Source organism: Denticeps clupeoides, chromosome 13, assembly GCF_900700375.1.
Source record: "Denticeps clupeoides chromosome 13, fDenClu1.1, whole genome shotgun sequence".
Taxonomy (NCBI): Eukaryota; Metazoa; Chordata; class Actinopteri; order Clupeiformes; family Denticipitidae; genus Denticeps; species Denticeps clupeoides.
In genome coordinates this window covers 11429249-11444393 of record NC_041719.1, presented here as the reverse complement: position 1 = coordinate 11444393, position 15145 = coordinate 11429249, and the positions used below count along the sequence as shown (strand labels likewise).

Sequence of the window (15145 nt, the reverse complement as noted above, 5' to 3'; positions counted from 1 at the left end):
TGGTGTCTGGTTCTGTGAATGCAGAGTCCAGGAAAGATCCTTGTCAGAAAACACTTCCCTTTATAGTTAATTGTCTGTGTGTATTTAGTTTGGGTTCAAACTATACACTTTTCATTTACTGGGTCTGTGGCTTATTATTTAGAATCATCTTCATGATGTCAGACCTTGCAATAACCACACATCCAGATGACACACAATGACAGCTATGACTTTGTATCAAACAAACGGTTATGGAGTGTCAGTGACACATTCAGCTTCGGCACTGACCTCAGGTCTGCTGTGCTCGCTGTCTTTTGACCTTCGCTTTCTTCTTTGCAGGTACGTCTGGGGCTGATTGTCTGCAGTCATGTGATTCAAAGCACATGCACCAGTCAGACCCATGGGAATAAAAGTCCGTGTGGCCTTCATATGGCATTTCATCAATGTTTTCTTGTCACTGCCAGTCCATACCTTGTAATCTTCCTTGCACTTATTACGTGTAAGTCCAGCTTGTATTTTCTTTAAACCAGCCATACACATGCATGCATGCACACACACACACACACATACACGCACACACAGATCTTTTAGGAGTGTGATCTTTATTTGCACATTGGTCAATAAATGCATACATGTTTACGAAGGAGTCCAAAACTCTGACATATGGGAACAAGATCAGCTTTAAAATGTATGAAAATGTCAAGATTTAGTTTAGCCACTGATTTTTTATTTTAAATTTTTGATATAGAGAATATATAATAACATTTAGAAAATATATCTTATAAGTCAGATTTTTTGCCTTAAATGTTCAAAGTATTATATTTAAACAGTTGCTTTTCATAATTCTATTTTTGTTGCATTTTTTAATTTTTCCTCAGTATCCACAAGACAGCTTTAGTGTTTCATAACCTTCTTAGGTAATTTTAGAAAAAAAAAAACATTAAAGCATTAAATAAATGACAAAACTAATTTCTCTGAGGCAGAGGGGCGAACAGAAAGGGACAGATAAAGTTCTCCAGAGCAGCTAGGTGGACGACTTAATGAGGGTCTGCCAGAACACACTGTCCTGTGTCCTCGGGGCTAAACTGTTTATCTCCCACTCTGTTCTTTCCCTTCTCATCTCTGCGACCCACTGGAAGAGTCAAACCTGGTCATTAGACGACAGCAGAGGGCCTGATGTGATTAAATGCTGCCCTGTGGGTCAGCCATGAAGTTGGCGAGAGGCATATGTTTCTCACATACAAACACCGACATACACATACAATAAATATGCACATATCATATTAATGCACATTAATACTTAAAATGAAAAAAAGGGATTAAAAAAAGGATATCTGGTATATTTAGAGAATATATGTATGACTAAAAAAAATTAAGGTTAATAACAATGATAATATATATGCAATAGCAACACAGCACATATGAATAAATGAATAATGTTCATTTTTAATAGATGCATAATAACATATTAACAGTAACGTTGGGAGCAATACGCTCTTTATTTTGTCGCATTAAAAAGCACACCACTGTATGAGGCCATGTGACCCTTAAGGAATAAATACAAAAAAAACAAGATTTCACATGATGTCAGATTTACTGTAATTCTATGTTCTCTTTATAAATGAGTGTTTTTGTGGGTGCGATTTAGAACGTCTTTATGATTTTGGTGGTCATGAGAAAATCCGGTAAGTCATTACAGTCATTGTTGGGAAGAGAAAAGCTCCCCACACAAGTTGAGTTGAGCATTAACCCTCTCCCTTCCTTTCTGAGATGAAAAAACCCTGCTTCCACCAAAACGTACTTATTCATACAGTTTTAATACAGTCACTATCCATCAGGGCAATCTATATTTAGGATCTTTTGAATGCAAAACCACTGTGGTAGCCTTTCTCTTGCACCAAATCTCTTATGTAGCCTTGAGATCACCACCAAGCACTATAAGCTGGTTACTTAACAGCGATGAGCAAATGGAGCAGGCATGTGTGAAATCAAGCTCTTATCGTGCAATCTGTGTTTGCTGTGTATGCGCGCATTTGGCTGTCTGGTTTTGTTTAGGCTCTCAAGGGAACAGTTGCAGGCTTCGCCTGCCACACGCGTGCTAATGCAATGAGCACAGCAAAGCCTGGGTGGCTCAAAGAGCAGTACCTCCTTTAATGTGCGGAGGATTTTTTTATTTATTTGCTTGCGTTTACCGTACTGTTGCTTTCATGGTAAACGACTCAGATGATAACAAGATGGAGCATAACTTATTTTAACCCCTTAAAACCTAAATGAAACCTCACTTATCGTGCAGTTAACTGCATGCAAGAAACACAGTAAGTAAAAAATTGTAGCAAAATGTATCCTACAGATGTTTAGAGGTTAAATAATATTTCAGCTGCAATATTTCCCCTGGGAATGCTAATAAATGCTCAGTAGTAGACAGTAATGAACTAGATGTAATTTGTTACTGTACTTCAAATCCCGATCTGCCAAGGTACCACTGAGGTGACACTGAGCAAAGCTCCGCCCCCACACACTGCTCCCCGAGCGCCTGTCATGGCTGCTCACTGCTCACCAATGGTGAGGGGTTAAAAGCAGAGAACACATTTTGTTGTGTCACTATGTGCTGTGTTGTTTGTCACAATCACAATCACAATCATTTCCAAATGCCTTTTGTGCCTGCCTCAGTACCATACCATTTCATTTTACAAGACTTTCCATCGAATCTAAGTACACAACTAGAGGTACGATTTCATTCTGATGGAAATTTCTGATGACTAGTATTCTCAACAAAGTTAGCTAGAGAGGTTGCAAATATGCTACCCATAATGTAAGTAGCCATCAGTTATTTTATCCATTTCAGTTCAATGGCTCTGTATTTTTAGTATGGTATGTTTTTCAGTGATTAACAGTGCTAAAAGTGCAATAAAAGTGATAAAAAGCAATAAAAGTGATCAGAATTGTGCTTGTCCCCCATCTACATTCTCAGATTATTAAGAACGAACCCATATGAGTCGGTGCTCAGCAGCGCTGCAGTTTTGAAAGGAAACAATTTCTCACATCCTCTGTTCCTGTGCGTTTTTCAAGGATGTCAATATTTTTGGTCCTATTGACTTTTAGTCCTATTCAACGCACAGAGCTCAGGTGAGGTGCATTTTTAGGTGTGCTGCATTGACAGGTCAAAATAGATTTAGGTGATCACATTTACAGTCTTTTCAAGTGCGTAAACCACATATATCATCTAAACAATTTTGCTTAGGGTTGGTGATTAGAATATTTTACATTTTGCATCTCCCTCACTTCCTTGTCCTGCATTGTTCAGTTATGATGCATGTCTGGTTTCTTGGTTTATGTATGTTTTGGCCATCAGGCCTTTATTCTTTTTTGTTATTAAAACACTTCACTTTTCTTGTGTCATGCATTTGTGCCTCCTTCACACCCCATAGCATGACACTGTTGTACAATATAATGACCACCCAAAACAATTGTATTGTGAATGCAGTAGTAGATGGAAAAAATGGTCATTTTAACTGTGAGCGCTTAGTAACTCCCATTCAGTCCTACAATCTTCACAGGTTCAGCTTGCAATGGTTGTCTGTGCTAAAAATAGAAGGTCGGTCTGATGCTACAGTTACTAACAAAATTGGAGCCCTAGGCAAGATTTTAGGTGCCAATAAGTTCCATTGTAACCGTGACACACTGCTAGTGAACGTGAAGTGACAGTGAAATGATTCTGAAACACAGTACAAGGTGCACACAACAAAATGTTTCCTCTGCTTTTAACAATCACCCTTGGCAGTGGACAGCCATGACAGGCACCCGGTGTGTGGGGACAGACTTTGCTTGGTGGCACCTTGGCAATTCAAGATTCGAACCATCAGCCTTCTGTTTACGGGTCCATTTTCTTGCTCGCTAGGCCACCACTGCCCCGTAGTGTAGATATATTCACAAGAAATAGAATATCTTTGTCGTAGACATGCTTTTATTTATTTAAGTCAGTTGCAATTAACTTGAAAAAAATAATACAGAAATGCCATATGTGTAATGTGAAGTTGTGAAAGTGAAGAGATTGTCATTGTGATACACTGCAGCACAGCACCCAACGAAATTTGTCCTCTGCTTTTAACCATCACCCTTGGTGAGCAGTGAGCAGCCATGACAGGTGCCCGGGGAGCAGTGTGTGGGGACGGTGCTTTGCTCAGTGGCACCTTGGCGGATCGGGATTCAAACCGGCAACCTTCTGATTACGAGGCCGCTTCTTTAACTGCTAGGCCACCACTGCCCCTACCTGCCCCTACCGGTTTTGGTGTGTCCCTTTAAATGCTAATGAGGAGGAGAGAGGTGGGACAAGGAGGAGAGTTGAACTAAAAAATACATTTGTGCTCAATTTACATCTAATCACTGACCAACTGATCCGCTTTGCACTTTTAGTAGCCATAATGGTCAGTGGAGATAACGTTTTAGCGACATATGAAAACGTATGGGTACAAATTCCAGATGTGACCGTGGTTGTTCTCTGAACGGTGAAGAAGAACGACCAAAGCACTCTTTTCTAGCCACTGCAGGACCATGGACAGGCTGGGGGAACGCAGCATTACTGTTAAATAATCTCTCAAAGTGTAATTTTCATGATAGGGGACATTTAAAATAAATAAAGAGGAGGTCTGATGTTGGTACTGCTGTTACATCATTTGTTTTGGATTTGTTTTGGTTTTTCTCTTCTGCTCAATTTATGCCACAGGGAGTAGAAGATGACTGGATATTGATCACGCTGAAACTACCGCACGAGGGTCACTTCATCATGTCTTGAGCAACTGCCTGCAAGAGCAACATCTCATGAGTCCTCCAGCCACAGTCTATTTCTAGGAATGAGTGGGGTAATGAATGCGAGCATGTCCTCCCCTGACAGTGTTTGTGTTGGCAACGTTCTCCATGTCCATTTGCTTCTCCTCATTCCTCGCCACACAAATTTGAAGTGTTCATCTGTTTTTTTTTTCTGCCTTGCTTGTGTGGGAAAATGCGGTGACTTGAAAATTCTGACGAGTCCCATTCCATACCTGACTACATTTCCGAGCTGGTATTGTGGCTTGCTGTTTATTCAAAACCACAAGAAGGGGAACATACTACACATTATAATGCAACAGTCAGCAAAATAGATAATAAAAATGGATGAGCTATGAGCATAAAGTGAATGTGACGGTGCAAGAAAGACAGAACCTTCCCACGTTTTTATGTGACTGTAACAGTTTATCCTCAGACAGTAGTGAATCCAGTGTTGCATTTTTGAATAATTTAAATTCCTGAAAATGAGAGATATTTACACGTAGAAAAAATAAATACATCTTGAGGATTTTTATGTAATTATGCATTTTATATATAGTTACTACAATGAGTACATGCACATGCTGGCAGAAAACATGTCATTGACACCAATTAAGTCTTCAATTTTTTTTTACTTCGTTTAACTCAAAAATCTTCTGTATTGAATCAGAAATAACATTTGTTGACTTGATGTTATTGTGTCATTAGTAATCATTACATTAAAAATGACTTTTTTGTTATTTTAATGAACTTCTGCTGGTTAAAACTAGGTAGTACATCCCTTAAACTAACATTCTTAAACAAATAAACACTATTCGGGGTCAGCTAGAGATTAAAATTGGCCTAATTGTGAACTCTTGTCCTGCAGAGTTCCTAATGATTTGTGACGTTTGGAAGAAAGACTTAATGCAGTGTCAATGCAGTATAGTATATGAAGTAACATATTTTAAGTGGTTATAACAGTTGCACGCAGGATATATACTCAGAACATGCATATAATCAATTACATACTCATACTTAAGATTTTGCAATGTCATAATTCAAGGGATGCTACATTTCAGATCTTTTAAATAGGACAAATGTCCAGGATTTTAAATAAACAGTATATTCCAAATGTATGAAACTCTTTCATTTAGTCTTTTTTTCATTTAATACAAAAGGGCAGAGTGTTTATTTTTCCCACTAGATATTCCCTTATTCTCGTCCCTCTAACCACCATGATGCAGGATTAGCTGCTGCTAAATACAAAGGCCTTCTTTCTTTTCCCAGAACTCCTCCACAGATGTCAGCGGCTGTTTCTTCTGTGACTTATTACAGGGCTTTCAGAGTTGTATTTTTTTAATCAACGTTTTAGTGACTATTTCCATATAAGGCACTTCCCTGTTTCCACACAAACACAGAGAAGCACCATTCTCATGCATTACGCACATTGTAAGGGGGTGATGTGTCTGGCAGGTGAAACTGCACAGGTCAGGTCGAGCTTTTCAAAAACCATGAGTCACTTGTGTTGTTTCCGGGGCAATCTGTCAATTTACAAGAGTGTCTCTATCCAATGTTTCCTCTTTATTCATTCTACAGGACAAAAGTAATCTGTTATTTCATTTAACATGGCATGCAAGATGAGATAATATGTTGTTGTTTCTATACTGAATCTACGAAAACACAATCCTTTTGGTATCATTTATTCATTCATTTATCTTTCCTGCTCATGCATAATAACACAGTGAACCTTCATTCTCTTGCAGATGTTCCCTTGCTTCTATTCATCTAGGAGTTGGATTTTCAATTGGTTACAGGGAGACAGGACAAGTGAGGGATAATCTTTGGGTTCCATATTCATCATTAGACCCAGGGTTTAAACAGCGAGTCTGTGGTTGTAAATCTCCTGTATTTAAAGCAGGTTGGTTCTTTTAAAGTTCCAGATTGATCGTGTGAATTGTATGGTTAAGGGGTCCATTAGGTTCTATTATTCTCTCGTTTGGGTTTTATCAAACTCACTGCTGTCTCCCTGCAACCAAACTGCTTGTTTTTACTTCAACAGCTCCTGGTACTGCTCCGATCTCAGGAACCTGGCAAAGGAGTCCTTCTCCATCAGGGTGTAGATGCGGCTCTGGGCAAGGTCAAAGGTCGAAGAGGAAAGGTCAACCAGGTTCCTCAAGGTCACATCCTTGGTGAAGTGGTCAATGTTAACCTTGTTTGGATGAAAAGAAAAGTTGAAAGTATTGCAGAACAGCCCTCTTGTAACTGCATAAAGACTCTTAAATTGGGGTTAGTGGCTTAATTAACTTAGAACTGGTTACACAATAGCTATGCCCCAAGTGGTGACGAAACTATAGAGTAGTGGGGCAACAGAATTAATCTACTTAAGGACCTTGACACAATTATTTCTAAAGTCGTCTAAAATGTATGTATGTATTTATTTATTTTTAGATTAGAATAGATTTTTGTAAAATCCCAAATTCCACTGGTATGATAAGTTTTGATTGAAACACATTTCATTTTTGTAGAAATGCCACGTCCTGGATATGTCCTGTTTTTTTGTTTTATGCATTTAAGTTTACATTGAATTAATTAACAAAACAATTCTTAATATTAATTCTTTTAATAAGTGAGGTCTTTGAATTTGTTCAACAGTTTAATTGATTGTCATTGTGAAACACTGCAGCACAGCACCCGGTGCAGACCACAAAATGTATCCTCTGCTTTTAACCATCACACTTGGGCAGTGGGCAGCCATGATTGCCGCCCAGGGAGCAGTGTGTGGGGACGGTACCTCAGTGGCACCTCAGTGGCAGCTCAGTGGCACCTTGGAGGATCGGGATTCGAACCGGCAACAATCTGATTACGGGGCCACTTCCTTAACCGCTAAGTGAGCACTGCCCCAATCAATTGACCCAATCGTCTAAAAACAGTACATTTACAGGCCTGACATCTCCTTCAGAAGCCTGACAATCAGAAGAATGTTCTCAAACTTTAGCTGGTAGCTTCGTCAGTGCACACACACGTGAGTTTGGAAAACTGTCAAACAACATCAGTGAGACAGACTGCACCCATGCCCACATCCAAGCACCCGTGAGAGGTGAACAGGAATGTGTATACAGGAAGTGGCAGAAATGTTTTTGTCAGTAATGCATACATCCTGCTTCAGCTGAATTGTAATGGAGTTTCAGAGGAAAAGCTTTTGATTGCGGAATTTTGGAGGATGATCGTGACGCACTTTCCTCAGCCCCACCCAAATGCATGCATATGGATGTTTGTCAACACATAACAACGTGGAACTCGATCACCGCTCGATATTTCACGCTACTTGAAACAAATTATAAGACATTAATTAATTAGTGATGATCAAAGATGAGCTCTGCTATATATTATTCTGTAACTAATGTCATTTTGTCATCTATTAATGAGCTTTATTAATAACTACTTGGGAGTTAAAAAAAAGTCAAAAGACTTCATCAGTAATGACTCATAATGCATGTGCTTTTAACTAGCTAATAAAATCCATCCATGAATGGCTTTTTTATTGCTTATGCTGGGGTAATGCATTAGAGTGGCATGCATTATGTAACTGTTTTTTTATTCAAACAACTTAAGTAGCAAGTTTTATTCTATTTAATAGCATGTGGGATCTAATTATATTTTACTGAAACTGTATTATATTTATGTGCAAAAAAAAAAAAAGGACAAACCTCCTTTGGTCCGCCTGTCTGAATAAAGTCCTCATAAATCTTTTTGGCTTTGTTGGCCACTTTCATTGTACTCTTGGTTTTCTTGAAGTCCTCACAAGCAGTCCAGAACTCAATGTTCTCCTCGCTGAATTCAGACCTCAGGAAACTCCTGAAAGTCGCCACACCATCTGTGAAAGGGAACAGACAGGAATGTGGATGAGGCACCATTTACCTGACTCTCGCATTAATTGCAACCAGGCTCGACGGCCAGATGTTCCTCAAAGGGAGAGGGAGGGTAAAAAACAAATAAAGCACTGTTTACGGACGCAGTGATGCGAAGCTGAACACCCTAGAACTCGATCTTTGGTCGAAAGTCAGGTACATTTATTTTTCGGTAACAGAAAACATCTGCAAAAGAGCAAACAAGGTAGCGGCTGAACCCACCTCGAACAGGCACGGGCGGCCATCGCCTAAAATAGACGCCGTTTTACAAAACGAAGCTCCTGTTTAATTATTCTCAGGGTGTCTTTGAAAAGCTGTGGCGAAAACAGAGAGCGGACCAACGTGTTAAAGGCTGCCTCAACACTATTCACTGCTGGGACGCTCATTTTGTTCACTTGTAAAGAAGCAATTACAGCCTAACAATTTGTGGGCAATCACTGTGGCAAGCAGCATTATTTAAGCAACCCATCTAGTCTCTCAAAAATCCACACAATGAGTACGAAGTGGGCAGGCAAAAATAAGATAAGATCTCGCTACTGGAAGTAATTTAGTGTTACAGCGGTGTTTCGAGCTCTTTTTTGCATATATATTTAAGTCAATTGTGGTACCATGTTTCAACCTAGATTCTGTTTGTTGGTGCTGTTGCACCAAATTACTTCCTGGAGCAAAAAAGATTGCGCTCAAATACAGGGCCTGTCAGAATTAATTTGGTGAAATCTATTACAAATACAAGATATATAATAACTAGAAATCATATTTGTGGTTTGATCTGGCACTGTGTTAAAAACAACTGTGAACCTGTGAAGGGCCCTGATGTTCCTGCCTCGATCTCAGCATGAAAGTGCTTGAGATTTCAAAGAACTTTTGCATGTTGAATGCTGAATACATAAAACAATCATGTAAAACATCTGGAAATTAAGAGAATTACTTAAGAATTACTTAACAGTAAAATGAACACGACAAATTGGGCTACAATTTGCTTTTGGGGTTGAGAGGGGGGTTAACGACGTGGCCTCCAAGGTCGTGAGTTCAAATTTCGGCTCACACCTTGTGTGCAGGCAGATTGCATGCTCTTCCCGCATTGGCTGGGGTTTCCTCCAGGTTCTCCGGGTTCCTCTCATCATCTAAAGGCTTTTAAAATGATTATGTCTTTTCATTTTTTAAACATATGGTGTTATTTGCGACACCAATGTTGTGTTAGCATTCTAAGCTAATAAACTTGTTACTAATTCTGATCCATATTGTTTCAGCTGATCACAAACGAATAGTTAACATTATTTAATAGTTAGCAAACTGACTGCTCAGTAATGACCATCCGTGGACTTGGGTTGCGTCTCATTGGTCACAGCCACACGGTTGCGTGTAATGGAGGCAGCGAGGGCTGTGTTTGTTTTTATTCACCCGCAGGCTTCATATTGTGCGTGGAAAGGAATTTGTGTTTTCAAATGCCGGACACAATTCGAGGGTGTAACTGCTGCGGATAAGAATGGGATGCAGGCCTTTGATAAAAACCAAGGTATTTTACTCACAGCTGCTGGCCAGGACTTTCTCCAGGGACTCATGCCACTGAGCAGCCTCCTCCGGAGTGGGTCTTAAAATGATCATAATACATAATCACTAAATAAAATGATTGTAAAATTGTCCTGTCTATGTACTCATTTGAAATATAGAATATGACTTCCAGAGTGTCTATTCATCCCATCAGAAGGATACTAATACATTGTTACACAATTATATTTCAGTCAATCTAGAAACAATTTAGAAAAAAAAAAACTCAACCAGGAGTTAAATTGAAGTTAAAGCACCCAACACCTCCTTTTTACTCTCTGTCTTTCTCACAGCCCAAGAGTCTCCATTTTGATTGTTTAGACTCCCAGTAGATCTCATCAAAGCCCTTGAGACTTACAGAAAACATGGTTCATACTCATGGATGTGAGAAAGTTCATTACGGATATCCAGTAACACATACAAGCCTTCGTTTATTCGTTAAATGATAAGCAGACTAAAAGTGGAGTATCAACATATGCCTCACACTTAACTTCTACTCGTCAAATTGGTACGCCGTTGCGTACTGAACTCGGGTTTCGCCGCTGTTGTTTGCACTGGCACATCTCGTTGTGCATGTTTGGCCCTCACCATGGCTGGAAGACAGCTTACCTCTGAAGCTTTTCTGGCTTCTTCTCCGGTTTTTCAGGGTAAGGGATGATCAGGTCAATGGCATTCTCTGGCTTCTGGAGCAGAGTCCCTAACTTAATCTTGATCTCCTTAGCCCTTGAAAGTGCACAAGCGAAGTCACAGATGTCAGACATCTAATGCCATTTAATTGTTTTAATCTTTAAAAAAAGGAATTATTGGAATAAGCACATATACTTGACATGTGGATCTACTGGGTGGTATTAAGTGGTTTTGACCTGAAGCTTCAAGTTAAAAATATGGAGATGCACTGAGACAAAAACACTTTCAGTATGGTGATTCATTCAGTACCCATTTATCCATTCCCAACCTTATCTAATAGGACCTAATCCATTACTGAATGGCTCTGTTTTTATTTATTCTACTTTGTCTTTGGAGACTCTGACGTTCAGAGCAGTTTTCTTGTTGAGGTCAAGTTATTTGGTTGCCAGGTTCTAATTGTGTTCAGAATACTGATCTTAAGCAGCAAATGGCCAAAACAGATAACCCCTGAAATGCACCCACAACACATTTATCACTTGAAATAACAGCCTGCCAGCAGACTAATGGCTGATATTGCTAATGAACCCTCCCACTTTGCATTGAGAGCGTTTTAAACTGACAAACGACAAAAAAAAAGGCATGTTGCCTTGCAGGGACAGGTTCTTAGGGTAACAGTTACACAACCACTTCCAGCTGGGATGAAACCATGGCCAGAAAAAAGGGATCATGTTTCTGAAGGGCTTAAATGAGGAGATCTTTTGATCAGGGAAGGGGGTGGCCTGATTGCCTGAATTTGGAAAGTTCTCTCCAAGCACGTAACCCTGGCGTGAGATCATGCTTTGAGTTTGAGTTGATTAAGCATTTAGAATTCTGATTTAAAACCACACCCCCACCACAGCCTTTGTTATAATAGACTCTAACAAAAAAAAGGCATCTGCAGTTCATCTGCTTTCTATATGTGGATAATACTATGACACTATGTTTTATTAAATGTTTAGTTCCACAAAGAAATCCTGGCATCACACCACTGGATGCTGCACAGCATCAGTTGTGATGCTTTTAAGGAAACATGTAAACTGCACCAATATATAAAATTATATCAAATTAAAGCAAAGCAAAGATATTTGACAAAAAAGGATTGATCTCACCTTTCCAGACATGTCTGGGGTAGAGCAGCTAATCCTTTACACATTTTCCGTTATGTTCAAGGCCACAGGGGATCCTCCACCATAAGTTCCTCTCTCCTCTTTCAGTCCGAATTAGCTGCGCAGTTCTGCCTGAATAGTTATATAGGGACACGCTACTGGCTGAGATCCAGAAGCTCAGCCAATGAAAAGGAGAGTCTGCGAGGGGCTGCTCAAGGTTCCTCTGGCTGCAGGATGCCCTGTGAAACTGAAAAGCATGTTGATTTTCTTAGTCTCAAAAAAAAAAGGTAAATATTTGTATTTTAATATTTAGATTATTCTTCTCTGTAGCGTCTTACATTAATGTAAATAGTGAATGATTCATTGAATTAATGTTCTAACTGTACATTCTTTGTTTTCAAGTATTCACATTGCTCTTGCTGAATAATGTATTGTAGAAAGTTGACTTTAGCTGCTTCAGCTAAGAAGCGTGGCATCTCCAAATCCTTTAACTTTCTTAAAAAACCAAGACCTTTACTGATTTCTCTATAAAATAGCTTTTAATATGTGTATAGTGATTTTTTTTTATAGAAAAAAGTTATATAAATCCAAATTTTTCAAAATGTTGGAACTCTTCCTTAACCAAGAAGTGATGTCATATTACTTCATAACTCCCTTATTACATAATATTTTGAAAATGTTGTTTTTCCAGTAATCCAAGTGGGGGAAAATAGATGCTTGGATGTGAGCTTTCAGTGAAATGCATGATTAAAAGCACCCAGGGACTCAGAAGAAGCAAAGAACAGAAGAATAGAACAAGGTAATCACAACAGAAATAGCCGGACTGAGGAAAGAGACCCTTGTACGCTTATCAGGATCTCCCCACAATGCTGTGTGCTGAGTGTGGTTGAAGGGTGGTGAGTAAATCGTAAAAAAAGGAAAGATGGGATGATTACAGCTCTAAAGGTTTATGCAACATGTGTTCCCATGATAACGTTCAATCTAATCAAGAATAACATGTTGCAGATAACTGGCAAAATTTATCCCTAAATGTTTTAGAAACATTTAGAAAATTAACTGGATTTTATTCCACACACCACCACACTGTCATTTAATACAGCCAGCCATACATTCATTGACAGTTCCTATTATTACTTGAAAATAGTTTCTAACATGTATTTACTGTTTTAATTACACCTCTTATGTATATAAAAAGGAATCTTATTAGGAAGAATGTCTTGTTCTTATCAGGCACATCAGCATGGCTGGAGTTGTAACGGAAGTTGTAACGGAATCTGATCAAGGCAGAGCAATCAAATCTGTCCACAGAAAAAGCAAAATGCATGCAAAGCAAAACAAGCTTGACGCCAGCATGTGGAAAAAGTGGAAACTTAAATACACAGTCAAGTCCAGGCACCAGCCATGAGTCCCACCCATAAACAAGGTGGTGACTGTAGAACACAACAACGTGTAATGAGCAGTGACAAGGCCGCCTGCTCTCACCTAACAGGAAGGGCATGGAGAACATCGTGGCTCAAGAGACCGGGACGCTGAGGAACAGGACATGAGAGAAACGACGTGCTGTGAAAAGCATAGCACAGCACACAGCATAGCACTGCAAAGAATGAAAACATCCTTTGCATTTAACCCATCACCCTTAGTAAACAGTGGGCAGCCATGAAAGGCACCTGGATTGTGTGGGAACGGTACCTTGCTCAAGGGGACCTCAGTGGCATCTTGGCAGATCAGGATTTGAACCCACAACCAGGTGACACAGTGAGAAATGGGCCATCTGCAGAAATGTCCGTCTCCGAACTGACAATGCAATACTCCCATTGGGAACAGGCTTACTGTCGGCTTCACCCCAAAATGGAACATGAGAAACAAAAGACTTTTATGTTTATGTGTTTTAGGACTCGCTCACCATGACTACAAACTCTCTTGTTCCACATTGGGAACTTCATATACAGCATTTGCAGTGCTGTGAGGATAGAGTACTTATTCAAATCCTAATCTGCCACTGCATTAAAACCAACTCCCTTCTGTGGCCCTAGCTGCTCTGGTCATTTTAGGCAAGATCTCTACAAGACTTTTGTTCACGGGTGGAGAAATGGGTGGAGAAACCTGGGGGAAAAGACTCTCTGTCTTGGTAATCATTTTGATACGGGCATTCAATATTACTTTGATATGGGCATTCAATAATAAAAAAAAAGGGATTGTCACAGCACAGCACACAGTGAAATTTGTCCTTTGCATATAACCCATCACCCTGAGTGAGCAGTGGGCAGCCCTGACAGTGTGTGGGGACGGTGCTTTGCTCAGTGGCACCTCAGTGGCACCTTGGCGGATCGGGATTCGAACCGTCAACCTTCTGATTAGGCCACCGCTAGGCCACCAATTCATATTCATATTTCTTCCTGATGTGATCCCTCGGATGAACAAACTGCACTTGACATTCAATCACCGGCAGGGCTCAGTTTCTGCCAGGATTGGCTCCAGGTGATGTTGCCAGCTGCATCCAATCCGGACTGCTTTTAAAAAGCCTTTGATTCCGCCCCTCTCCAGCGGCAGCATTTTGGTGAACTTCTGTGTGGACCTGACAACGGTTCAATGTGTTTTGAGTTCTGGCAATCGCCACACGCCTGCGGGTTTGTTTGTGGTTTTCCCCTGTTAAGTTTCACTGTTTTTGGCCATCGAGCCTGGTTTTGTTTCAGTTCCTTTATTTCCCAGAATGTCCCGTCTCTGCGCTTGCCTCCCCTGTCAGCTCGCCGAAGTGACAGTTTCACTGAAAACAAAGCCATTAGAGACATGGAAAATTAGAATTAAATATCGTCTTCTCAAAGGGCAGTTCAACAAATATACAATTACACATTTAGCAGGACAGAATATCCTTTTTTATCCTTTTTCAGTTCAAACAAAGCATAACACATAGTAGTAAGTAGTTATCAATCAGGTTCTAAACTAGACTGTCAGAAACAGAAAGAAAAGTCAAACATTAATGATCCATCACTAATACAGTCACCAATAATATACATTTCCTGCAGAAAAAGATGTACTTTTAGCTTTTACAGGTTTGTGTTTGAGCAGGGTCCTGCTTTATGGACTGGGATATCTGGCCACCACATAGTAATTACCATGTATTGTTCACAGACCCAATTGTATTATGGAATAGAT

At 39.8% G+C, this 15145-nt stretch overlaps 1 protein-coding gene across 1 annotated transcript; it reads right to left on the bottom strand.

The window, feature by feature from the left end:
• Positions 1–5298: 5298 nt before the first annotated feature.
• On the bottom strand, positions 5299–12118 carry rgs5a (regulator of G protein signaling 5a). The gene is made up of 5 exons (XM_029001666.1): positions 11996–12118; positions 10830–10943; positions 10202–10263; positions 8472–8638; positions 5299–6973 (listed from the first exon to the last, which is right to left on the bottom strand). Exons 1-5 carry the CDS (start codon positions 12037–12039, stop codon positions 6812–6814), a joined length of 549 nt encoding a protein of 182 aa, XP_028857499.1. The 5' UTR covers positions 12040–12118; the 3' UTR covers positions 5299–6811.
• Positions 12119–15145: the final 3027 nt, after the last annotated feature.

Bases quoted from the DNA above. Each gene is read 5' to 3' on its own strand.
- rgs5a (XM_029001666.1), bottom strand. From the start codon at position 12,039: ATGTGTAAAGGATTAGCTGCTCTACCCCAGACATGTCTGGAAAG. The intron at 10,944-11,995 runs GTGAGATCAATC...TGCACTTTCAAG, and splicing joins CCCCAGACATGTCTGGAAAG to GGCTAAGGAGATCAAGATTA. The intron at 10,264-10,829 runs GTAAGCTGTCTT...GATCATTTTAAG, and splicing joins AAGCCAGAAAAGCTTCAGAG to ACCCACTCCGGAGGAGGCTG.